General features: G+C 43.3%; 1 protein-coding gene across 1 annotated transcript in view; it reads left to right on the top strand.

Moving 5' to 3' along the window:
• The window catches only part of PDIA5 (protein disulfide isomerase family A member 5), a 289,623-nt gene that overhangs the window by 102,168 nt on the left and 159,856 nt on the right, over window positions 1-27,599 (top strand). Inside the window, exons 4-5 of the mRNA XM_030209219.1 lie at window positions 15,497-15,580; window positions 17,363-17,408. Of these exons, the coding sequence (XP_030065079.1) occupies window positions 15,497-15,580; window positions 17,363-17,408 (130 nt within the window). The remainder of the gene's footprint in view (window positions 1-15,496; window positions 15,581-17,362; window positions 17,409-27,599) is intronic.

Below are 27,599 nucleotides of genomic sequence, written 5' to 3'. Positions count from 1 at the left end.
TTTTTTTTGTCATTCTTCCTATCAGTGCCTGAGCCAGTCCTCAGGCAGAAACAGGAAAAGTGACATTTCACAATGAACTATAGATTACTGCTCATGCTTATAGCGTGTTGCAGAAGTGTTGGTGTGCTGAGATCATGGTACAGCTGTATTCTGAGCCAGCTGTACTGCAAGACTTACTGCATCCAGTCCCTTGCGAGTTTTACTTCCTGCATAGAACTGAGGCCCAGATGCATTAAAGACATTGGTAATTCCCGTTCCCTACCGATTCCATAGCGAATCGGTAGGGAACGGGAATGCATCAACGATAGGGAATGCAAATGAGCTACTCGTTGTAGCTCACTTGCATTCTCTAGTCCTTCGGTACCTGAGTCGGAGAATCGGGACGTCCCTTTAGATTAGGCTCCTCTTCCTGGTCTCTTCAGCCAATCAAAGCGGGCTTAGCTGGCTGTTAGCGAAACACGCTCTGATTGGCTGAAGAGACCAGGAAGAGGAGCCTAATCTAAAGGGACGTCCCGATTCTCCGGCAACCAGGAAAATAGAAAAATTTCACTGTGGAGGGGTAAGTGGCGCGGCGAAGACTAAATAGAAGGGGGGAAAAAACACGAGCGCCGGCAGAGCGAAAAAAGACGTTTCTCAGAAGCGCAGGGAGAGTACGTCCTTAAAGGACGCCCCTCACATGCGCTCCCTGCTTTTTTTTTTCTTTTTTACCTTTTTTTGGGGGCCCTTTTCCTTTCCGATTCCCTCACAGGAGCCCTAACAAGAGGTCGGACATCTCGTTAGGGTTCCTACGGTAAGGGAATCGGGGAAAAATGGTAGTGCATCTGATTATAATGGGCTGCAACGGTACTGCAGCTCATTATAATAGCTTTTCAATCATTTGCATTCCGTTTTCGTTGCCTGCTACCGTGGCAGGGAAAATGCCCTTAGTGCGTGCCCAGGGTGCACTACTTGCATTTTAAACTGGCTGGAACCAGTTTAAAACGCAAGTTCTGGGCTCGTTAGGTTTTGTGCATCTGGGCCTGAATCTTATCTTTAATCTTCAGAGGCAAAGCTTTTTAACTTCCCATTGACTATAATAGAAGCCAGTGGGATGTGGGAAAAAAAAAACCCCAAACACAATCAGCCACCAAGGAGATGAGGTGGGATCTCCCAATTTGGGGACTCACAGATGAGATCCCTGATGCAAGGTCCCAGGGACACCCTGCTCTGGGACTTGTCACCCACCCATTTACCCTTCACTACTTAAAATTACACCAATCAGCTGAAGGCAGTGATCTCGGCTTGAATTCTGCACTTTCCTCAGATGAGATATTTTGGAGGGACCATTGGGGTATGGATGGGTGAGGGTTTGTGATGTTTCTGGGCCTGGAACACACTTGCTTATGGTCCCCAGAGGAATTTGAGGTTCAATCATAGAGTCTCTGATATTAACTGTTTCATTTTAGTAGTTATTTCATTTTGGTGATTTTTGTATATTGGATCATGACATCAGAAGAAAAAAAAATACATCACAGATATAATACAGATTTATGGATGTAGCCTTATTACCTGTAATGCCGCTGCTTTGCAGGTGAGAACTTTAAAAAGGTTTGTCCCATAAGAGTAAATTTTTTTTTCACGTTTTCACCTTTCTCACAAGAGAACATAGTGTTTTCCCGAAAATAAGACACTGTCTTATATTAATTTTTGCCCCCCAAAATGTGCTAGGTCTTATTTTTCGGGGAAACATCAGGGTTGGATCGGGGTAGGCCCGCCCGCCCTCTGTCACTCCCGGAACTAACCTTAAACTCCTCCTTTCACCTTCGCAGCAGCAGGGTAGGCCACTCCTTCCTTCCGTGTCCCACCCTCGCCTGACGTAACTTCCGCGAGGGCGGGGCACGGAAGGAAGGAGAGGTCTGCCCTGCTGCTGCTTGCTGCGAAGGTGAAAGGAGGTGTTTAAGGTTAGTTCCGGGAGTGGTGGAGGGGGGGCCCGGTGACCTTGGGTGGGGGGGGGCGGCCCGGGGGCGGCCTTGTCCGGCTCTCGGTGGCCCTGCTTTCATACAAAAATTTGCTAGGTCTTACTTTTGGGGGAGGCCTTATATCTACCAATTCAGGAAAACCTCTACTAGGTCTTATTTTCGGGGGATGTCTTACTTTCGGGGAAACAGGGTAGTAACATAGTAAATGACGGCAGATTAAAAACCTGCACGGTTTATCCAATCTGCTCAAGAAGAAACTCATTTTACATGATATGCGATACTTTATATGTATACCCAAGTTTGATTGTCCTGGCCATTCTCAGGGCACAGACCGTAGAAGTCTGCCCAGCACTCTTCTTGTACTAAAAGTTCTGAAGCTAACGTCGCAGCCCCTTAAAATTTACTTTTTGAGTCCATCCGTATCTATTCAGTGACGATCAGGGCATAGACCATAGAAGTCTGCCCAGCACCGATTTTGCTTCCCAAAACCGGTGTTGCCACAATCTACAAAGAATCACAAATGGAATCTTAGCGGAATCACAAGCATGCTCTGTTCTGTCACGTTGAATTATGCCTTTTAAAATGAAACTTATCTAGTCTATACAAGGGGCAAGGGAGTTCATAACCTGTTTGGTTCCTGCATCCCTTTAATCAATGAAACCTTCACAACCTCTTTCTAAATCACAGCTACAGTATGTGGCTATTAGCAGGTAACAGTGCTAACGTGTTGCTAAAATTATTAGTGACATAGTTATACTATCAGTAACTGTCTTCCCTCTGACTACAAAGTTTCAATAAATTGCCTCATCTTCTCAAAACTCTTGCTTGCGCCCAATTTGACATAAAACAGAGAAGAATGAAGGCAGATAAGACCATATGACCTATCCAGTTTGCCTATCATAGTAGGTGACTGCAGAAAAAGACCTGTACGGTCCATCCAGTCTGCCCAACAAGAAAAACTCATATGTGATACTTTATACAGTATGTATACCTGACCTTGATTTTTATCTGCCATTTTTAGGGCACAAACTGTAAAAGTCTGCCCGGCATTAGCCCCGCCTCTTAACCGGTACTGCCACCCAATCTCTGCTAAACTTCTGAGGATCCATTTCTTCTGAACAGGATTTCTTTATTTATCCCACACATTTTTGAATTCTGTTGCCATCTACTATCCCTTCCTTCTCCTTAGAGGTCCTATGTACTTGTTTTAAGCTTTCTTGAATTCAGTTTTCGTCACCACCTCCACAAGGCCATTCCATAAATTCATCACCCTTTCTGTGAAGAAATATTTCCTAGTTACTTTTGAGACTATCCCCTTTCTCCTTAATCCTGTGCCCCCTCATTCCAGACCATCCTTTCAATTGAAAGAGAATCGCCTTCTGTGTGTTTATGCCAAGTAGGTATTTAAATATCTCCATCATATTTCCCTTTTCCCCTCCTTTCTTCCAAAGAATACATATTTAGATCTTTGGCTGAGGGAGGATATGATTTAAGGTCTACAAAATCCTGAGTGGTCTAGAATGAGTAGAAGTGAATTAATTTTTCACTCTTTCAAAAAGTACAAAGACCAGGGGACATTCAATGAAATTACATGGAAATACTTTTAAAATAAATAGGAAGAAATATATTCTTTCACTCGAAGAATAGTTAAGCTCTGGAACTCTTTGCTGGAGGATGTGGTAACAGTGGTTAGCGTATCCTTGTTTAAAGGTTTGGACAAGTTCGTGGAGGACAAGTCCATAGTCTGTTATTGAGATGCACATGGGGGAAGCCACTGCTTGCCCTGGGATTGGTAGCATGGAATGTTGCTACTATTTGAGATTCTGAACGGAACCTTGCTACTCTTTGGGGTTCTACATAGAATGTTGCTAATGGGTTTCTGTCAGGTACTTGTGACCTGGATTGACCACTGTTGAAGCAAGATACTGGGCTAGATGGACCATTGGTCTGACCCAGTATGGCTATTCTCTTATAAACCCATATGGTTAATGACGAAGACCACTGACCATTTTAGTAACTGACTTCTGGATCGACTCCATCCTGTTTATATCTTTTTGAAGGTGCAGTCTCCAGAACTGACATTTTCCCGCACCACTGGTTAAGAGCCTCTGGTCTATACTGTGGAAAGGACAGAGAAGGGCTTGATGGTAAAGAGATTCACACTTCTGTTGGAACATCAGGTTGATTTCAGTTTTTCTCTTCTCTCTCCTCATGCAAATTTCAGATAATCCTCTGAAGGGAGCAAATTCTCCAAATGAGTTAGTTTTGCGCATACCATGATGGCAGTGAACCGCACATCTAAGCCAGGGTATGAGGAGGATGATCTGTCTCTCAAATTTTACTGCTAACACTCGCCAGAGTACTTGCATTGTGCCAAAGAGCTGCTTTCTGGAGTTTATATGTCCAGGCAACTTATCCAGGTTCACTTGGAAGTTCTTTATAATCAAGACTGTGGCATCCAAAACGATGGAACATTTTTTTTTTTTTACTTGACAGTATTTTATTTTGATATGAAGCAGAAATATCGCATACAAAAACGTACAAACTTCTAGTAGCACATTGTACAAAAGCTACTCCATGCATCATCCTAACAATTACATCCCCCTCCCCCTCCCAACTCTCTGTGGCTGCTGCTAGCCAAAACAGTTTTAGGCTTAGTGGTAATGTCGGTGACACAAATCCCAAATATTATGAAAAAGAAAAAAGTAAGAAATAAAAAAGTAAAATATAAAAGGAAGCTTAGACCCTCGTTAAAGCAAATCCAAATATCCGTTCTTCATTGCTGTAAGCTTTTCCATCAACGGAACAAATCTGAGTTTAGTGTGCCATTTAACGATGGCAGCACTGCTCTCCATTCCATGGCCAGTACCACTCGGGCCGGAGTCACACATGTTACGATTATCTTCTGTGAACACCAAGCCAAGTCCTCACCCCCCCCCCCCCCTCCAAAAACAGAAAGCAGAGGCCAAGGGATGCACCAGTGTGGTTCTAGCTAACTTTATTCGCCACCTGCATGATTTCCTCCCAAAAGGGCTGAATTTTCTCACAGTCCCACCACATAATGGAAAATTATTTCTGTATCTTTCTGCCACATTGTCTTAGTTTGACTGCATTTCTGGGTGCTTGAGGATCTTTCCTCTCTAAGTGATTCACTGAGATCGCTTGGGATCAAAACCTCCATAATCAGTACTGGTGTTCTCTTTTACTACTGTATCTGTTTTTCTGGCATCCAACTTTTTATCAGTCAGGATGGGGATGTCCCAGGTGGTGATTACCTCTTCACTGGAGAACAACAAACATAGGTTGCAGTATATGCTAGAGTTAAAAAGTGTAACCTAATACTAATGTCTATAGAGCTCTAGCCCAACAATTCTTAAGTAAATTGTGCTTAGCCTTGCTGTGGAGAAAAGCCCTCAGAAACCAGAAGCAACCTGCCTAAGGTTTTAAGCATAGTTATGATATAGGAGATTTTGTCCGTAACAAAACGCTTGATTTCTATCATCCAGGCATAAAAACTCCACAATGCAATAGATTGTTTTACTCTTGACGGGGGCCACCATTTCACCCCGAAAACAAGGCTTCTTCAGGAACGCAGTGCTGAAATATGCTGAGGGTCTAAGGAAACAAAAATTAAGAAATATTTTAAACAGAAGTAAGAGTATGCACGTCATGCGACAACCCCTGGGTTCACTTACTGTTGGTGGAAGCGCTTAAACTCTAAAGTGGCGCCTCAGCGTCATCGACTGAACAGCTGATTTAAGTAAGCTCTTCAATAGGCTGTTCAAAGTAGCAACTTAATTTTCTAATACAGGTGTTAATAGGCATATTAGTAAAAAAATGTGCCAATCTATGGAGCTGTTTAATCTGTTCAGTTCTATTTTGTTTAGGTCAAAAATCCACTTACCTTCCATTCTTTGTAACTTCAATTTATGATTCCCGCCTCTGTGGTGGTATCTTTTACTACTACTACTGCTTAACATTTCTAAAGCGCTACTAGGGTTACGCAGCGCTGTAAAATTTAACATAGGACAGTCCCTGCTCAAAGAGCTTACAATCTAAAGGACACGTGAACAGTCAGTCTGATTTGGGGCAGTCTGGATTTCCTGAAAGAGGTGCCGAACGCAGCATTGAAGAGGTGGGCTTTAAGCAAAGACTTGAATATGGGCAGGGAGGGGGCTTGGCATAAGGGCTTGGGAAGGTTGTTCCAAGCATAGGGTGAGGCGAGGCAGAATGAGCGGAGCCTGGAGTTGGCGGTGGTGGAGAAGGGTACTGAGAGGAGGGATTTATCCTGTGAGCGGAGGTTACGGGCGGGAACGTAAGGGGAGATGAGGGTAGAAAGATAGTGAGGGGCAGCAGACTGCATTTGTAGGTAAGACGGAGAAGCTTGAACTGAATGCGGTATCTGATTGGAAGCCAGTGAAGTGACCTGAGGAGAGGGGTGATATGAGTATATCGGTTCTGGCGGAATATAAGACGTGCAGCAGAGTTCTGAACATATTGAAGGGGGGATAGGTGGCTAAGTGGGAGGCCGGTGAGGAGTAAGTTGCAGTAGTCAAGGCGAGAGGTAATGAGAGCGTGGATGAGAGTTCGGGTGGTGTGTTCAGAGAGGAAAGGGCAAATTTTACTGATGTTAGAGGAAGAAGCGACAGGTCTTGGCTATCTGCTGGATATGCGCAGAGAAGGAAAGGGAGGAGTCAAAGATGACTCCGAGGTTGCGGGCAGATGAGACGGGGAGGATGAGGGTGTTATCAACTGAGAGAAAGTGGAGGAAGAGAAGTGGGTGCAGGGGGTAACGATACGAGGGCCGCTTGATAACAGTGATCATAATATGATCGGTTTTGATATTGGCATTGAAGGAAGTGAAACTAGGAAATCAAGTACGCTAGCGTTTAACTATAGAAAAGGTGATTACGACAAAATGAGAAAAATGGTGAAAAAAAGACTGAAAGGAGCAGCTCGCAGAGTAAAAAACTTGCATCAGGCGTGGATGCTGTTTAAAAACACCATCCTGGAGGTTCAGGACAAATATATTCCACGTATTAGAAAAAAGGGAAAAAAGACTAAACGTCAGCCGGCGTGGCTAAACAGTAAGATAAAGGAAATCATTAGAGCCAAAAAACAATCTTTCAGAAAGTGGAGAAGAGAACCAACTGAAAGTAACAGGATAGATCATAAGGAATGCCAAGCCAAATGCAAAGCGGAGATAAGGAGGGCAAAAAAGGACTTTGAGAAGAAATTAGTGTTGGAAGCAAAAATACATAGTAAAAAATTTTTTAGATACATTAAAAGCAGGAAACCGGCCAAAGAGTCGGTTGGGCCGCTGGACGAAAATGGTGTTAAAGGGGCGATCAAGGAGGACAAAGCCGTAGCGGAGAAATTAAATGAATTCTTTGCTTCGGTCTTCACCGAGGAGGATTTGGGGGGGACACCGGTGCCGGAAAGAATATTTGAAGCGGGGGAGTCGGAGAAACTAAACAAATTCTCTGTAACCTTGGAGGATGTAATGGGTCAGTTCAGCAAGCTGAAGAGTAGTAAATCACCGGGACCTGATGGTATTCATCCCAGAGTATTAATAGAACTAAAAAATGAACTTGCGGAGCTACTGTTAGAAATATGCAATCTGTCCCTAAAATCGAGTGTAGTACTGGAAGACTGGAGGGTAGCCAATGTTACTCCGATTTTTAAGAAGGGTTCCAGAGGAGATCCGGGAAATTATAGACCGGTGAGTCTGACGTCGGTGCCGGGCAAGATGGTGGAGGCTATTAAGAATAAAATTGCAGAGCATATACAAAAACATGGACTGATGAGACAAAGTCAGCACGGATTTAGTGAAGGGAAGTCTTGCCTCACCAATCTAATGCATTTTTTTGAGGGGGTAAGCAAACATGTGGACAATGGGGAGCCGGTTGATATTGTATATCTGGATTTTCAGAAGGCGTTTGACAAAGTGCCGCACGAAAGACTCCTGAAGAAATTGCAGAGTCATGGAATCGGAGGTAGGGTATTATTATGGATTAAGAACTGGTTGAAAGATAGGAAGCAGAGAGTAGGATTGCGTGGCCAGTATTCTCAGTGGAGGAGGGTAGTTAGTGGGGTCCCGCAGGGGTCTGTGCTGGGTCCGTTGCTTTTAATGTATTTATAAATGACCTAGAGATGGGAATAACTAGTGAGGTAATTAAATTCGCCGATGACACAAAATTATTCAGGGTTGTCAAGTCGCAGGAGGAATGTGAACGATTACAGGAGGACCTTGCGAGACTGGGAGAATGGGCGTGCAAGTGGCAGATGAAGTTCAATGTTGACAAGTGCAAAGTGATGCATGTGGGTAAGAGGAACCCGAATTATAGCTACGTCTTGCAAGGTTCCGCGTTAGGAGTTACGGATCAAGAAAGGGATCTGGGTGTCGTCGTCGATGATACGCTGAAACCTTCTGCTCAGTGTGCTGCTGCGGCTAGGAAAGCGAATAGAATGTTGGGTGTTATTAGGAAGGGTATGGAGTCCAGGTGTGCGGATGTTATAATGCCGTTGTATCGCTCCATGGTGCGACCGCACCTGGAGTATTGTGTTCAGTACTGGTCTCCGTATCTCAAAAAAGATATAGTAGAATTGGAAAAGGTACAGCGAAGGGCGACGAAAATGATAGTGGGGATGGGACGACTTTCCTATGAAGAGAGGCTGAGAAGGCTAGGGCTTTTCAGCTTGGAGAAGAGACGGCTGAGGGGAGATATGATAGAAGTGTATAAAATAATGAGTGGAATGGATCGGGTGGATGTGAAGCGACTGTTCACGCTATCCAAAAATACTAGGACTAGAGGGCATGAGTTGAAGCTACAGTGTGGTAAATTTAAAACGAATCGGAGAAAATGTTTCTTCACCCAACGTGTAATTAGACTCTGGAATTCGTTGCCGGAGAACGTGGTACGGGCGGTTAGCTTGACGGAGTTTAAAAAGGGGTTAGATAGATTCCTAAAGGACAAGTCCATAGACCGCTATTAAATGGACTTGGAAAAATTCCGCATTTTTAGGTATAACTTGTCTGGAATGTTTTTATGTTTAGGGAGCGTGCCAGGTGCCCTTGACCTGGATTGGCCACTGTCGGTGACAGGATGCTGGGCTAGATGGACCTTTGGTCTTTCCCAGTATGGCACTACTTATGTACTTATGGGTTTTGGTGGAAAACTATATCTGTTTTTCTGGCATCCAGCTTTTTATCAGTCAGGATGGGGATGTCCCAGGTGATCATTACCTCTTCATTTTCCACACTTCTCTTAGGGGTCACTGTGTTGCAACACCAGTATTTCAGCAACCACTAAAAACGGGTTGTCTTTCAAGCTTGGTGCTTCCACATGATACTGAGCACAGAGTAAACGTCTGGCACTTGTGAATTTATCTGTGTTTGCAGATTTTTGACTTCCACACATTTTGAAAAACAAAAGTCATAGTGGTATGAGAATTATTTTGCCTCTTGATTTTTTTATTTTTTTTTTTTTAATTTTGCACTATTTAATTATTTCAATTGTAACATTCTGCTTCATGTTTATACACTAAAGTTCTTTACGAGGCCCTGGGGTGGGGGGAAGGGGTTGGAATCTCAAGGTAAAACCATTTTAGCTGAATGTAATGCCTTGGAATTATGACAGGAGGAGAATAAAGGGAATCATTTTTTTTTTTCTGGCTCTGGGTTTATTATAGGCAGCTAATGATAGTGTTCCAAGGTGTTTAGATAGGATTTCTTTAATGCTGATTAACATTTTATAGTTGTAAAACACATGCTGTTTTTTTTTTTTTTTTTTTTAAACAGGAGTCTTTAAGTGTGTTGTGTAAATAGCCGGGCATATGTAATACTAAGGAACCTAATAAAATTTGAGAGAAAAGTGAACCTGCTATGTTGGGAACTGGGTATTTTTGGGAACCTGGATGACCCGATGGAAGAGTTAATATTTTTCACTTCTAAGTCACCAGTTCAAATCTGAAGAAAGGTAGCCTAAAAACACTATCGCAGTGTGGCACTAATCATGGTTGATTTCTGTCTGTGTAGAGCCTGAAGACTGCAGATATGGAGGCTAAATTTCCGTCTTGCCTGTTTTGGTGGTGGTTCCTCCAAAGCAAGCTTGAAGTACTGTGGTGGAGCATTTGGAAATTTTGTCTCCATGATGAATTTGTTTGCCATATGACTGAAGGAGATTATTTTTTGATGAAGTCGTTCAGGCACATTTCTTGAGTGTTAAGTCACCAATAACAGAATTGTATGTTTTTTGGGAGACACGTGGGGGAAGGGAATTTGTAGAAGTTGATAATCACTTAGCCTGAATGAAGGTATTCGATTGTAGGAGGGGGAAGTTACAAGAATCCTTGATTAGTCATGGCCATTTCACCCCGAGAGCACTAATTCTGCATGTGGTGTTTTCGAGGCAGGAGATGTGATAAGAGACATTTAAATACCTATCTGACATAAATGCACAGGAGGCGAGTCTTATCGGTTGAAAGGAAGTCCTGGAATGAGGGGGTATAGGATGAAGGTGAACGGGGATAGACTTCTTCACAGAAAGAGTGGTGAATTTGTGGAACAACCTCCAGGTGGAAGTGGTGGATACGAAAACTCTCTCTGAATTCAAGAACTCTTGGGACGAGTACATAAGATCTCTAACAGAGAGGAAGGGATAGTAGATGGGCATGGATGAGTAGACTGGATAGGCCATATGGTCTTTGCTTACATTCACTCATCGGAGTGGAGAAGTGGTCTAGTGGTTAGAACACGGGGGGGGGGGGTCAAATCCCACTGCTGTTCCTTGTGAAGTCACTTAACCCTCCATTGCCTCAGGTACAAACTTAAATTGTGAGCCCTCCTGGGACTGAGAAATATCCAGAGTACCTGAATGTAACTCACCTTGAGCTACTACTGAAAAAGGTGTGAGCAAAATCTAAATAAATATTGAAGATTCTACATGGAATGTTGCTATTATTGGTGATTCTACATGGAATGTTAATGTTGCTATTCCAACTAGCAACATTCCATGTAGAAGCCTGCTCTTGCAGATCAGCAACGCGGCCGCGCAGGCTTCTGTTTCTGTGAGTCTGACGTCCTGCACGTATGTGCAGGACGTCAGACTCACAGAAATAGAAGCCTGCGCAGCTGCATTGGTACAAACTTAGATTGAAATATCCAGAGTACCTGAATGTAACTCACCTTGAGCTACTACTGAAAAAGGTGTGAGCAAAATCCAAAATGTTTCTATGTTCCTTTCTTTTTTTTTTTTTTTTTTTTTTACCAGCTAAGTCTCACTGAGGCTAAGGAAGTTTTTAGAAGCATCTGCATGTGTAAATAACACAACCTGCAAATAGTAATTTCATAAAATCAACATTTGCAAGTGTATAATCCCTCCACATAGGAATTCAGAAGGGGTGTATGGCAGGAGAGAAGCAGGGGGCATGGTTTGGACATGCCTAAACCTTGACCTTGGCTTCCCATTTTACAGAGGAAAGCCATATCTGTATTAAAAAAATATATCAGTCTTGCTTCTGCATGTGCCTAGGGCACACACAAGTGCCAGCTTGAAGAGACAGGAGCAAAGGCAAATGGATTCCCCACCCCCACCAGACACCTTGGACACAACACAAACCAAACCACCCCTTGATTCCACCCTGACCCCCCCTTCACACAAAGATAATCCTCCCCCAATGTTGCCTCTGGTTCTTACTGGGGAAGGAATGGTTCAGCCCAGTGTTTATGGCAGGGATGCAGTGATCCACAGTCGCTTCTGCCTCCTTGAGCACCAGGGTTCAAAATGGCACCTCGGCACCCTAGTGGTGCTATTATGAATCCAGGCACTAAGTGAGGATTATAAGACATAAGCATCGCCAGACTGGGACAGACCAAAGGTCCATCTAGCCCAGTACCCTGTCTCCGACAGTGGCTAATCCAGGTCACAATCACCCGACAAGATCCACGGAGCAAAGCATCGTGTACTGCTTGTCCCAGGAATAGTGGATTTTTCCCTACGTCCATTTAATAACATTCTATGGCCTTTTCCTTCAGGAAGCCGTCCAAACCTTTCTTAAACTCTGCTAAGCTAACCGCCTTAACCACATTCTCCGACAACGTCTAGACACTAGCAGATCCCTAGTAAGAGCCAGGGGGAGTGTCAGAAGGGAGCAATCTTTGTATTAGGTAAAGGGGTTTCGGGGGGATTGGGGATGGAGGAGTTGGGTGGCTACAGCAATGCATAATTTTTTTGTGGGTTATTTTATTTATTTATTTTATTTATTTTTGAAGTTGCAGATCCTGCTGGACATGTTGGCAACTGGACATGCTTTTCCTGTTCATTTTTCTAGGTATTTTACAACGGGGTCTGCATTCAGCAGTACCTTTTGGTAAAATACGGGGGGAATTGTGCACATCCAAACACGGAGGTCTCAGTTCCCTCTCCAAACCCTATTTAAAATGTAAAATGAGGTTTCACTTGTATTACAGTTCCTCACCTCAGCAGCAGGGGCCCTTCTAGCTACAGTAGCTGCAGTTCAGTTTATGGTGGCATATATTTTTAATCCAGTACCTTCCAGTCTCTCCAAACTTACGGCACACCTAGATTTTCAACTGTTGTGCAGCACTCCTGAGCATGCTGTGTGGACATGGGAAAGCGCTCATATTGCCAAAGCAAATGCTAGGGCTGCACTGAAAGCCCCACCAGAGGCCGGAAGGACCGAGAGAAGATGGCAGGCGGTGTGTGTGCTTTGGAAAGCAGGGCCTGCCCTGCCCTATATTCAAATCAATTCTTGTATGCTGCTAATATGTAGTTATGAACCCTAAAAAGGGGATAAGTATTGCCATACTGGGACAGACCAAAGGTCCATGAAGCCCAGCATCCTGTTTCCAGCAGTGGCCAATCCAGGTCACAAATACCTGGCAATACAATTTACATTCTAGGTGAGCACAAAACAGTGTTTGTGTGTGAGGTTTGAGGAGAACATTGGATTAATGCATGAGACTTAAAAACATTAAGGAAAGGATAAAGGATGATACTAGAAGGTAGAAGTCCTGCTGGGTTGTTATTGGGGGGGGGGGGGGGGGGGGGGGAGGTGTTTAGCCTCTTTCTGAAGTTGAGGTAGCTGTTTTCTGTTCTGATGGGAATAGGTAGAGTTCCATTTTTTTACTCTAAGAATGGGGAATAGAGAGCTGAAAATCTTCTGATTTTTTTTTTTTCTAATTGTCTTTTGAAACGGTGATGCTAGAATCAATTGATTCTATCTGTTAGACTTGACCGTGCAACCCATTAATCCCTATGCCCAGGGGCTCATGCTGTATGTAGAAGAGAGACGTGTAGCCGCATGCATGTTGAGCAAGGTGCATCTGCATGTTTAAGATACTGCTGGAGACTCTTGTTGCTGGGAGCAGAAGCCTGTATGTTGGTCTGGACCTAAGCATCACGCAGTAGTGGGTTTTTTTTTTTCCTGTTGGATATCAGATCTGCAGGCACAGTAATTTGCTTGACACATTTGTTGCAATACACTGGCCTACTCAGACTTTGTTCCACACTGAGAAGCCTGTAAGCTATCCAAATAGTAAGCCACTGAGTTGGCATGTTAAATATTGCTGATAACTTTTGCTGTTGAATATATGTGGATAAGTTTATCCTGATAAGTTTAGGCTACTAGTTCCTATGCAGGGGTATAATCGAACGGCGCCGGCCATCTTCGGGGCCGGGGCCGTAAGTGGGCGGAGCCAACCGTATTTTCGAAAAAGATGGCCGGCCATCGTTTTCTTTGCTAATACGGTTGGGCCCGGCCAAATGTCAGTCGCCGGGTTTGAGATGGCCGGCATTGGTTTTCGGCCATAATGGAAAATGCCAGTGATCTCAAACCCGGCCAAATCCAAGGCATTTGGTCATGGGAGGAGCCAGCATTTGTAGTGTACTGGCCCCCTCACATGCCAGGACACCATCCGGGCACCCTAGGGGGCACTTCTAAAAATTAAAATATATATATATATATATATATATATATGTGCATAGCTCCCTTCCCTTGGTGGTTTAGCCCCCCAAACCCACTCCCAACAACTCTACACCATTACCATAGCCCAAAGGGGTGAAGGGGGGCACCTACATGTGGGTACAGTGGGTTTTTTTGGGGGGGGGGGGGGGTTGGAGGGCTCCCATTTACCACCACAAGTGTAACAGGTAGGAGGGGGATGGGCCTGGGTCCACCTGTTTGAAGTGCACTGCACCCACTAAAAACTGCTCCAGGGACTTTTGCATACTGCTATCAGGGATCTGGGTATGACATTTGAGGCTGGCAAAAAAGTTTTTTCGTTTGTTTGGGGTGGGAGGGGGGTTGGTGACCACTGGGGAAGTAAGGGGAGGTCATCCCTGATTCCCTCCGGTGGCCAGTTGGGGCTCCTTTTTGAAGCTTGGTCGTGAAAAAAAGGGACCAAGTAAAGCCGGCGAAATGCGCGTCAAGCCTGACTTTTTTTTTTTTTCCATTATCGGGCGAAGCCGGCCATCTCATGAGCATGCCCCCAACCCGCCTTCACTACCCTACCAACACGCCCCCCCCTTGATGTTTCGCTGGCTCCGCGACGGAAAGCAGTTGGCACCGGCCAAAATTTGGCTTTCGGTTATACCGATTTGGCCGGTTTCAGGAGATCGCCGGCCATCTCCCGATTTGTGTCGGAAGATGACGGCGGCGATCACTTTCGAAAATGAGCTGGTTAGTCAGACTTATTAGCATAGCTTGAGTTGAGCAGTGCTAAATGGCTAAAGAGGAGGCCCAGAGGAAGAGAGAACAACCAAGAGATATCAACAAACTGGCTTTATAGAAATCGCCCAATTTGGCCGGGTTTCAGCACAATTGCAAGATTTTTAGCTCCTTTGAACAAAACACTTAAAGCAACAAGAAGCCATTGTCTCTTTTCAATCTCATACGAAGGTTTAAGACCCTGGTGCAGGTAATCCTGCCTAAACCCGGCCAATTTAGGTCCTATCTATAATAAAGACCATTTTATTTTTATTGCTCCTGATCGTTTTTTCCTCCTTGGGGCCACCTCTGCTGCTCTTGTGCGCTTTGTGGAGTTTCCTTCCTGTTCTGTTGTACCATGGTTTCACTTTGACCTGGGAGTGCTTTCAGCGCTGACCTTATTTATATGGCTACATTTTGCTTAGACAAATGTTCTTTAGTGGGAGAGGGGAAGGCAAGGATCCTTTTAATTCATGACTTTTTGTCTAGCCAGCTACAAAATTTAACAGAACAAATCTTTTATACAATGACTTCTGAGACCCCCATCAAGGTATTTAGGTATACTGGATCCTTAAGTTCCTTGGTGTGCTTGAAAGCTGTTTAACTTTATTCAAAGTGTCTGTTGCTGTTTATGTTAAATACACAGGCCAGTTTGAGCCTTTTTGCGTGGGCAGATAGGAATTGAAGGGAAAAAGTACATAAAAATGAATCTTTTGTGCCAGTATCACCCTGTGTAATTCTGTGATCTTGAATTGTTGCTGACAAAAAAATATAATGTGTTACTGCATTTACTTGTTTCTTAACTACAGTGATACGGAAAGCAGAAAATTATGTAAGAAGCTGAAAGTTGATCCAAGCTCCAAGCCCAGTGGGGTAGAATTGCTGCATTACAAGTGAGTGAGAGTGCTGTACCTTTTCCTTTTATAAGCACAAAATTTGTTTCATTTTCATTGTGAAGAGCTTTAAAAACTGGTTGTGTTTTTTTGTTTTTTTGTTTTTTAAATGCCCAAGCCAATACTTTTCCTTTGGGACTAGCTAGTGTGTTTTGTATTAACAATGTTTTGTGAAGGTCACCAAGCTGATTTGTCTTGCAACCTCCTCCCCCCCCCCCCCCCCCCCCCCCCAGAGGAAGGCGGGATGCAGACAGGGCAGGGAAGCCAAGCGGACGGAGAGGAGCGTGTCCGTCTACCCCGCTCCCTCCCTCCCCTCCGGCGCAGGCAGCAGTCTTTTTCAGCGTTCCTGGCAGCGGTAGCGATGTACACGCGCCTTCGGCTCTGCCCCAAAGCCTTCTCTTCAAGTTCCTGTTCCCGCATAGGTGCCAGGAACGCTGAAAAAGCTGAAGACTGTTGCCTGTGCCAGAGGGAGGGAGGAAGAGAGGGGGTAAACGGAGTCACGATCTTGGACCTCGCGGGGGGTGGGGGGCAGTAGAAGAAAGATGGATGGAACTGGGAGGGGTGGGGAGTAGAGGGAAGATGGATGGTACTGGGAGGGGTGGGGAGCAGAGGGAAGGAGCAAGAGATGGATGGGACTGGGAGGGGTGGGGAGCAGAGGGATGGACCAGGAGATGGATGGGATTGGGAGAGGTCAGGCACAGCAGAGGGAAGGAGCAGAAGATGGATGGGACGGAGGGATGGTGAGCAGAGGGAAGGAACAGAAGATGGATGGGACTGGGAGGGGTGGGGAGCAGAGGGAAGGAGCAAGAGATGGATGGGACTGGGAGGGTGGGGAGCAGAGGGAAGCCTACTGGAAAGAAGACACTGCATAAAACAGAAGACACTGGGACCAAAGCGAATAGAAAAACTAAATGATCAGACAAAGGTAGATAAAAGTATTTTATTCATAATTTATTAATTGAAATGTCAGCTTTTTGAAATGTGCATCTGTGATATTTTGCCTGTAAATTTTAATTCCTTCCTCCACATTAGCATATTCATTTGCATATGTATATATGCAAATGATATGCTAATATGCTCCGCCCATTCTTTGCCCCCCCCCCCCCCCCCAAATGAAACAGTCAAACTACGCCTATGGGTCTTGCCATTTCAGAGTGGAGACGGGCAGTAGGATAAATGCAGAAAGGATCCCAGGCTGAATTTTTGGCGTTTGAGTCCTATGATGTGATGACATCATTAGATTCGTCTACGTGTGTTGGAGGCTTTTTTTTTTTCTGGATAGAAGTGGCTAAAATTTGGTGGTAGATTCTTTTACTAGCTGCCAGTGCTCCCTCCAAATTTTCAGACAGATCAGTTTAGGGCAGCACCAATGATTAGCTGAGCCAGGAGGGTAGCAGCATCCCTGAAATGGCAGGAACGGGTAGGATCCAGGAGAGTATAAAACTTTCTGATCTGTGTTGTAACACTTCAACTTGTTACTTTGCACTTTTGGATAAAAGCCCCACAATGCTTTTGGTACAAGATCTTCTCACCCCCCTCCCCATGAAATTTTTTCAGTCTCTGAAGCTGGAGGAAATAATTTTTGTGCAATATACATTTTCAGCATAGTGCAAGAAATCTGATGTGCAAGCTTTTTGTATCTTCTGTTTCCATTTTCCACTTTTCCCAAAATGAACAGCTGGCCCATACAGAGAAGATTTTCCACTTTTCAACAGTGCCAGAAGACATAACAGAATTGTATTTCCAGTAGTTTTGACAACGATTCATGTGTTTATTTTGCAGGGATGGTACATTTCACACAGAGTATAACCGGCCTGAAACATTTAAGGTAAATCTCAGTGGGTGTTTTTCTTTATTTTTAGTTTTAGGCACTAAGGGGAAGGTGAGAAGTAGCTTTTCAACTGAAGGTGAAAAGGTAGCTATTGGTATAAGGATGGTTTTCTTTGTGGGGTTAGCATCAGTTAAACATTCAGAAAAATGGTACAGATCAATTGTTAGAACATAAATTACATTTAATTACAAGCTGTGATCAAGTATACGTTTGCCATTGGGTGGGGGAGGGGTAATGGTTCAGTGCTGCAATTTTCTGCCTTTGAATTTAAAAAAAAATTTATAGAGTTTAAACAAATACATGTCAATTCACTTGCACAAGAAATACAATGAAAGCTTCTTACAAATATCAATTATATATGATAATGTGAAAATCATTAAGGAAAAACTTTAAAGAAGCCTCACACGTCCTCAGACCTCAAAGGGCAGGGGATGAGGCTTACATAAGATATAGCAGGTCATTAAAAAAAGAAGCCTTAATCAATGACACTTAACTGGAACTGTTTCCAACATTTGCAGTGACGCCCCTTGACAAAAAATAATTTTTAATTAAATTGTATCGGCCAAGCCACAATATCTGGTACTAATGCAAAACCTATGGGAATGTAAAATAGTGATTTGTTCTTCATCATACCAGTCAAAGAAACTGACAGAAACATGCCAACATGCTAAAGGAAAAATATATATATGTTAAATTTAACAAGTAATAAAAAAAATAGGCCAGCGGAAAAAAGTTTACAAGGTCATTGCCAAGTTGTGCAATCACTGTCGCTAAACAGTCTTTCCCAACATCTTAAAAAGGCAAACAGTCTTTAATATAAAATGGGGCAATACCCATGACTACAAGAATATTTGTAAAATATACATAAAAATTTGTATTCATAAAAAAAAAATGGTGCTCCTTCTGAGAAACGTGCGATGTAACTCTACATCCTAGCCTGCAATAGACGCTATCAACACATTACTAGCTTAAAAAAATGTATGTGCCTGACTAAATGCTCCTACTTCAAAAATGTCAATAGTAAAAATTAAAGGGGGAGTCTCACACAGTTGGAAACTAATGTTATTAAAAATGCATAGTACCTTACATAAATAATACAAGCTAACATTCCATATTTGAAAAGACCGACATACTGAATAGATCGTAGTATAATCGAGGATGTTCAGTACAGCCAAAGTATCTCAAACAGTAAAATTATCCTTGTTTTTAAAAGAATAGTACCACTGTAAACAGCCAAAAAATATAGAAAGGGACTCGCCATTAACGCCATGATTGCAAACCTACATTGGGAGCAGAGCACTGCTGTACTAATAAAAAAAAAATGGTGGTTGAGCAGTGCATTTAGGGGCCCTTTTACTAAGCTGCGTAAGAATCTACGCGTGCTCAACGTGTGCCAAAATGGAGTTACCGCCCGGCTATCGCGTGGTTCTTGCGGTAATTTTATTTTTGGTGCGCGTCCAATATGTGCTTTTGAAAAAAATCATTTTTATTTTCAGACGTGCGTTTTGGGGGCGTGCACCAAGTGGCATTTGACGCGCATCAGTCTTTGCTGCTAGGCCAATGGCTGGCGGTAAGGTCTCGGACCCAAAAATGAACGCACGGCAATTTTCATTTTGTTTCACGTCCATTTTCGGCAAAACTTTTTGAGGCTTTTTTTTTTTTAACAGGTGCACTGAAAAATAATTCTGCACGCACCCAAAACACGTGTCTACACTACTGCAGGCCGTTTTTCAGTGCACCATTTTTCAGGCCCCCAAATTTGTACTTTGTTACTAAGTACGGCTTGCTTGTGACAGGTTTACTCCTTTTTTTTTTTTATTTTTTTTTTGGCCATACTTTTTTACTAGTAACTCGTTTAGAAGTAAAAGTATTACCGATTGTACTTAAGTACTGTAATAAAGTACAGGTTCTTTGTACCAGTCTCTGCTTATGGGTGTGTGATATTAGTCTAACACTTGTTTGCAGAGAGAGTGAAAATTGGTGTATTGTATAGCTCACAATTGGGAAGAGAGATGGATGCCAGTCAGTTGTTTGGACTCTGTTCAGGGCACAGATTTTTTGCACCAGTTCCAAGACAAACGCATTATGTCATAAGCTTATGCTACTGTGCAGCTGGTGGGTAGTTGAGAGCGTGAGCGCTTGGGCAAGTTAGTCTTTCATTGCTTGTCCACTGGTTAGGTAAATTGAGGTTTCGCTCACTTGTTTGTTAAAAGCCTCCCTTCTCAAATTTTATTTTTCAGCTGTTGCACTCAAATTGTGTGGGGCTCAGATGAACAAAGTGGGAAGTTTATGGGGTTCCCAGACTAATGACCTTTGCTGCTTCTAAATTCAGAATTTCAGTAGGGAACGTGCCTTCTGCCCAAGATAATGTTTTCATTTTATTGCATAAACTTTTTAAAGTACCTAGCGGGTTCTTCCTACAGGGAAAAAATGCCTTGGAGTTGGACTGTAAGCTCACATTTCTACCCAATACTTTATGTAGCCACAAAACATAAGCAAGTATAGTGTTTTGAAAAAAAAATGGGACTTTTTTATTTTTCTCTCTAATAAATGATTGGGTGCAGTGTTCTCTCTAAGCTGTATGCGTGTGCGCACGCTTGCACATGCCTAGGAACTGTGAACACAAAAGTTTTGCTAGCCTTCTTGTGAATATAGGCTGCGCACATCAAGTTGAGGCTAAAATTTGCACACACAGTTTTTCATGCACACATGGGCCAACAAAAATCGGAGAACATTGGGTGTACCATAATAAAACTTGACTCACAATTAGACCTAATTTATTTACATCTACTTGATAAACCACCATATAGCCTATACTAGGCTTCAAAGCAGTTTACAATGCAATAAAAGAAAAGGAGGAGAAAGAAGGGGAAAAAAACGTACACACACAGCTAGTTTCCGCTGCTTTTGACACTGTCGATCACAGCATACTTCTCGATACCCTGTCCTCACTTGGATTCCAGGGCTCTGTCCTTTCCTGGTTCTCTTCCTACCTCTCCCTCCGCACCTTTAGTGTTCACTCTGGTGGATCCTCTTCTACTTCTATCCCTCTGCCTGTCGGCGTACCTCAGGGTTCTGTTCTTGGTCCCCTCCTCTTTTCTATCTACACTTCTTCCCTTGGTTCATTAATCTCATCCCATGGCTTTTCCTACCATCTCTATGCTGATGACTCCCAAATCTACCTTTCTACCCCTGATATCTCACCTTGCATCCAAACCAAAGTTTCAGCGTGCTTGTCTGACATTGCTGTCTGGATGTCTCAACGCCACCTGAAATTAAATGACCAAAACAGAGCTTCTCATTTTCCCCCCCAAACCCACCTCCCCACTCCCCCCGTTTTTCTATTTCTGTTGATGGCTCTCTCATTCTCCCTATCTCCTCAGCTCGAAACCTTGGGGTCAACTTTGACTCTTCTCTCTCCTTCTCTGCTCATATCCAGCAGATTGCCAAGACCTGTCGTTTTTCTTTACAACATCTGTAAAATCCGCCCCTTTCTTTCCGAGCACTCTACCAAAACCCTCATCCACACCCTTGTCACCTCTCGTTTAGACTACTGCAATCTGCTTCTTGCTGGCCTCCCACTTAGTCACCTCTCCCCTCTCCAGTCAGTTCAAAACTCTGCTGCCCGTCTCGTCTTCCGCCAAGGTCGCTTTACTCATACTACCCCTCTCCTCAAGACCCTTCACTGGCTCCCTATCCGTTTTCGCATCCTGTTCAAACTTCTACTAACCTATAAATGTACTCACTCTGCTGCTGCTCCCCAGTATCTCTCCACACTCGTCCTTCCCTACACTCCTTCCCGTGCACTCCGCTCCATGGATAAATCTTTATCTGTTCCCTTCTCCACTACTGCCAACTCCAGATTTCGCGCCTTCTGTCTCGCTGCACCCTTCGCTTGGAATAAACTTCCTGAGCCCCTACGTTTTGCCCCATCCTTGGCCACCTTTAAATCTAGACTGAAAGCCCACCTCTTTAACATTGCTTTTGACTCGTAACCACTCGCCTCCACCTACCCTCCTCTCTTCCTTCCCATTCACATTAATTGATTTGATTTGCTTACTTTATTTTTTGTCTATTAGATTGTAAGCTCTTTGAGCTGGAACTGTCTGTCTTTCTTCTATGTTTGTGCAGCGCTGCCTACGCCTTGTAGCGCTATAGAAATGCTAAATAGTAGTAGTAGTAACTAGTTGCTATCAGGACCAAGAACTTGAGTAAACAGATGAGATTTGAGCAAGCTCTTCCATGCTGAAAGAGTTGATTGGTTCCTGATGTGAAGTGGGAGGTCATGCCATAGTTTCGGGCCAATAAAGCAGAAGACAGTGGAGTGCGAAGAGGTGAGATGGTGTTCCGAGGGTGATGGCAGCCAGAGTAGATTGTGATCAGCGGAGGGGAGTGTAGGGGGTGAGAAGCGTATTGAAATAAGCAGGAGCAGAGGGAGAGCGTGACTTGTAAACCAAAATGAGAAGTTGAAAAGCAGAGGGCTAACATGGTGAAAACAGTGTGCATTGTAGAGCATCTTGACTGATGTAGATTGAGTTGAAGGCGCTTGACAAATTGAAGAGGGATGCCAGCATTAAACAGAGCTATGATACAGCTATAAAATGATCATGCAACAAATATGTAGTAGTATGAATATTGGGGGTAATATTCAACCTGCAGTGGCCAGCGGTTTTTTATTTATTTATTATTTATTAGTTTCAATAATACAAACGAATAATCATTTGTAAGGCAATACAGAGAAATTATTTACAAGAAAATGAAAAAACATAGAAAATCTAACAGATTTCCAGAATACAATTATTTATACTCTGCCTCAGACCACAATCCAGGAAGGGGGGGTAGTGGGTTGTAAGTACAATTTCAAGGAGAATGTAACTTAAGAAGAAACTATTTTAATAACGTATAGGTAAGTCCTGATCTTTATCCCGAGTTATTATTGCTGATAGTTCTTAATGTCATTCAACTAGAAGATCTTTTAGAGTCTAGAAACGTCGTTAGTTGAGATGGTTCAAAAAAAACATATTTTGTCCCAGACAGGCAAATCAAACATTTACAAGGGTAGGCCAGCATAAATGTTGCACCTAATCCCTTGACTTCGTCTCTCATAAGTAAAAATTGTTTTCTCCTTTGTTGTGTAATCTTTGCCACATCCGGGAACATCCACACTTTCTGACCACAAAATGTTAAAATACAGTTTCATCAACATATTTATATCTTGTTCGAAAACTAAAGTTATAATCAAAGTTCCTCTGGATGTGATCTCATCCATAGATTCTTCCAGAATAGCTGTTAAATTTTGAATGTCAATTGCAGGCATAGTTTTCACTGGTTCTGAAACTTCTCTATTTTTTTTTTTTAACATTTGGCAAATAGACTTTACTACAAGGAGGTATGTCTGTTGAGGATAGATACAGTATTTCTTGAAAATACTTCTTAAGAAAATCACGGGGTGTCATTATTGACGATATAGGAAAATTAAGTAAACTCAGTCGTCGATTGTGATTTTCTAATTGTTCTAATTTCCGTGCCAAAAAAACTTTATCTTTAACCAAAGTATCCACTACCATTTTCAGTGGCCAGCGGTTTTTAAGCCACTGACAGCTGTGGGCTCGCACATTGATGTCCAGGTAAGTATGGTCACCTGGAATTTAACAGGTCACTGGCTGGTATTCAGAATAGAGAACTGCATAGAAATGGGGTTAGCGGGGATCCCCTCCAGGTCCATAGGACTCCTGCGGGGATGGATGCAGGGTTTCTGCGGGGATGGATGCAGGTCCTGCAGAGTTTCTGCGGAAGTGTAGTGCCAGGCCAGCCTACCTATCCTTTCTTTGTGCCATGACAATTTTAGCACTAAAAAAAATTAATGGATATGGTTGGTAGCATTGAAATCCCTATAAGCACCAAGAGAAGTTAACATGGGCTACTAATAAGTTGGGTTATTTTAGCACAGAGGATGTTCAGGGATGGAGGAAATTATTGTGGGGATGGAGGAGATTCCAGTGGGGATGGCAGGGACAGATTAGATTCTAGTGGGATGGGTGAAATTTCTGTCCCTGTGCAACTCTCTAATTCAGACCACTGCCTGATTAACTTGGCAGATTTATTTATTACATTTTACAGGTTCTGGAGAGGAGAGTACCAACTCTGGGAATATATACAGAGTGGAAAATAGAGTAACAGTAGGTGCAAGAAAGCTGATAAGGTTCTGGAAAAGAGAATACAACTCTGGGACGAATGTATAGTAGCATATAGAGAAAAGTAATCCCAATGGGGCTAAGTCTCTGGGGATGGGACTACAGCTTCTAGTGAGCAATACAGAGTAGGGTATGGGTAGAAGTACACTTATAACTGAAGTGGTAACATTCGTACAGTTTGAAGTAATAGGATTACGTGGAAGGGGTATTGTTCATTTCTTAGATCGAAAGATGTGATGCATCGTTCATGCATTAGTTTGGGTCTGCTGGGTAGGCTTTCCGGAAGAGGTGAGTCTTGAGGTCTTTTGGGAATTTTAGATGGGTGTTCATAGTTCTAATGTTTCTAGGTAAAGCGTTCCAGAGCTGGGTGCAAATGTAGGAAAAGCTGGATGCATATGTTGATTTGTATTTTAGTCCCTTACAGTTTGGGTAATGCAGGTTTAGAAACGTTCTTGATTCAATGATGTTTCTAGTTGGTAAGTCGATAAGTTCAGTCATGTAGGTTGGGGCCAGACCATGGATTATTTTGTGGACCAGAGTGCAAATTTTGAAGGCTATTCATTTAAAGATAAAGTTGACAGCCTTTTTGCTGAACTGACTGGCAGACTGAACCCGGCTGCTAACCGGTTAAGTGTTGGCTCCACCCCCAGACCACTCATGTACTAACCAGTCAGTGCTATGGTGGTCAGAGGCAATATTCAGCGGTACCTATCCACTTAAATTACATCATGTTTCTCTACCATTAACACCACTGGGTTCTAAACGGGTTACAATAATACAGAACCAAGACAGTCCCTTGGGAAATTGCATTAAATCTCTTTAAAAGGTTTTTTGTAAAGTTATATGCTGTTGAATGGCCAACTCAGTGGGACGTACTGGACAGGAACCACAGTAAGTACCCAACACCTTTCTTCTCCTCTGGATCAGCCCCAGGGTGTGATAGGAAGGGAGGAGCTGAATGAAGGAGCAGAGTTCTCTACACTATTGTCTGCTCCAGACTGCCCCACCCCCTAAATCTCTGTAGGCTGCTGGACTGAACAGTGTATAGAGCAAAGCTTCCCAAACAGTGGGTCGGCACCCAAGTGGTGTCACTACCTGAGTGGGCTTTCTGTAGATGCATCATTATTCTGCACTCCCTTTGGCTACCGTCATGGAGTCACTGTCACAAAAAGATTGACCACTGGTGTACAGGTCTGTCTTCAGTGTGCTAGCTAATAGAGTTGGGGTACCAGTTTTTTATGCTATGACCAAGCACAATACAGGACACTATATCAGGACCTGGTAACTGTCCATACTATTAAGCATTCTGGACAAATGCAAGGTGATACACATTGGAAAGAATAATCCGAACCATGGTTACCTGATGCTAAGGTCCATCTTGGGGGTCAGCGCTCAAGAAAAAGATCTGGGTGTCGTAGATAATACACTGAAACTTTCTGCGGCGGTGGCCAAAAAAGCAAATAGGATGCTGGCAATTATTAGGAAAGGGATGGTGAATAAGACTGAAAACACTATAATGCATTTTTCGCTCCATGGTGCATCTGCACCTTGAGTATTGTGTTCAGTTCTGGTTGAATTAGAAAAGGTTCAAAGAAGTGACCAAAATGATAAAGGGGATGGAACTCCTCTTGTATGAGCAAAGGCTAAAGAGGTTATGACTCTTCAGCTCGGAAAAGAGACAGATGAGTGGCGATATGATTGAGGTCTACAAAATCCTGAGTGGTGTAGAATGAGTAGAAGTGAATTGATTTGTTTTTTTACTCGTTCCAAAAGTACAGACTAGGGGACACTTGGAAGTTACATGGAAATACTTTTAAAACAAATGGGAGGAAATATTTTTTCACTCATTGAATAGTTAAGCTCTGGAACTCTTTGCCAATTCAAGCTTCTCCTCCTTACCTACAAATGCACCCGGCCTGCGGCTTCTCACTACCTCTCTACCCTCATCTCCCCCTATGTTCCCGCCCGTAACCTCCGCTCACAGGATAAATCCCTCCTTTCAGTACCCTTCTCCACCACTGCCAACTCCAGGCTCCGCTCATTCTGCCTTGCCTCACCCTATGCCTGGAACAATCTTCCTCAACCCCCTCCCTACCCATCTTCAAATCTCTGCTTAAAACTCACCTCTTCAATGCTGCTTTCGGCACCTAACCTTTCGAGAAATATAGTATGCCCTATCAGATCAACTCTACACCTGTCTCTAGATTGTACACCTGTCTTTTAGATTGTAAGCTCCTTGAGCAGGGACTGTCCTTCCATGTTAAAATTGTACATCGCTGCGTAACCCTAGTAGCGCTTTAGAAATGTTTAGTAGTAGTAGGATGTGGTAGCAGTGGTTAGCATATCTGGGTTTAAAAAAGGTTTGGATAAATTTCTGGAGGAAAAGTCCATAGTCTGCTATTGAGACAGATGTGGGGAAGCAACTGCTTGCCCTGGGATTTGTAGCATGGAATGTTGCCACGATTTGGGTTACTGCCAGGTACTTGTGACCTAGCTTGGCCATTGTTTGGAAAACAGGATACTGGACTAGATGGACCAATGGTCTGACCCAGTATGGCTACTCTCATGTTTAACCAGAATGTAATTTGTAAGCCACTTTGGACTAAAACTTGTTTTTGGATAAGAGTGAGATGTATATTTTGTTTTTCATTTTTCTCTTTTTAACCACATTGGGGGTAATTTTATAGCGCAACTTCCCTGTGTAAGCAAGTTTTATATGCCTGGTATGACTTCATGTGTACAGGTGTATGACCTGATCATAGACGTCCCTGGGGGTGGAGTTTGAGCAGAGAGGAGGCAGAGTTGTCTGTGCATAGTGTGTGCACGTCTTTGCCCACTCTTCCGGAGCAGTTGTGGGTTTGTGTGCTGCTAGATCTGGTTCTAGATGCCATGTATTAAATAGGTACCTTTTAGGAACTTTGACTATAGGAGCCCTTTTGTAAAATTATGCCTACCACCCTCCCCCCAAATGTATTACTTTTGAAAGAAAGAGGTGTGCCATGCTGATAAAGTTTCTTGAATCTGATGACAGCTCTAGTAAGAAAGGAAGAGGAAAAAAGGAAAGAATAGCACCAGTGCAGGGGAGAAAAGTACCCCCCTCCTCCCAACGTGGTGCTTTTCCTATGTCTTATACCACCTACTGGTGGAAGGAGAATGGGAAAGAGAAAAAGATTGTGCCTTCGCTGAATTCTGGAGTTAGTTGCAAGGGATGGGATCTATTGGGGGGGGTGGGGTTCAGCACACTGGATGGTTACCTTGAATTCCCCCCTCCACCCATCCAGAAGAACAAAGCCACATCTGTGTATTGGCACAGTTCTTTCTAGAATAAAACAACTCACAAATTGGCATGCAGATCTCTCGTGCATGTTAGGGGTATCCTGAAAGACAAAGGCTGTTGAGGAATGCTGATGTAGATGTTTGCATGTAGAGCATTGGTCTTCACTCCCTGTTCTCTAGGGCTAACAAGAGGTCAGGTTTTAAGAGTATACCTAATAAATGTGCATGAGAGAAATTTGCATAAAATGGAGGCAGTGGACTTGCAAATCTATCTCATGGCTATTTATTAGGGGTACCTGAAAACCTAACTTCTAGGACTGGGAGTGAAAACCAAGGATATAGAGAGGAGAGACCTGAGAAATTTGGTGAAAACCTGCAAATTTGTGTAAAACGTGGATGCAAACTTCTGGGACTAGGGAGGTTGCTGGAGGAAAAGATCCTGGTGGTACCCCAGAGCATTTGCTGCTTTTAAACTATATTTTGGAGTATTGAGGTGCCAGATGCTGCTTTGAGGTTTTTTTGTTAGTTTTTTTAATTTTCACTAAAGGGTCATGGATTTGATATACAGTGAAACCTCGGTTTTCATCGATAATCCATCCGAAAACAATCGGCGAAATCCGAGGCAATTAACGAGGATGCCCAAAATCGGGAGAAGGACGTCCATCTTCCGATACAAATTGGGAAACGGACGTCCTTTTTTGACGAAATCCGAGGCAAC

The sequence above is a fragment of the Microcaecilia unicolor genome, chromosome 7 (genome assembly GCF_901765095.1).
Source record: "Microcaecilia unicolor chromosome 7, aMicUni1.1, whole genome shotgun sequence".
Lineage (NCBI taxonomy): Eukaryota > Metazoa > Chordata > Amphibia > Gymnophiona > Siphonopidae > Microcaecilia > Microcaecilia unicolor.
Note: the sequence above shows the minus strand (reverse complement) of the source record. Positions and strands in the feature narration are given on the sequence as shown.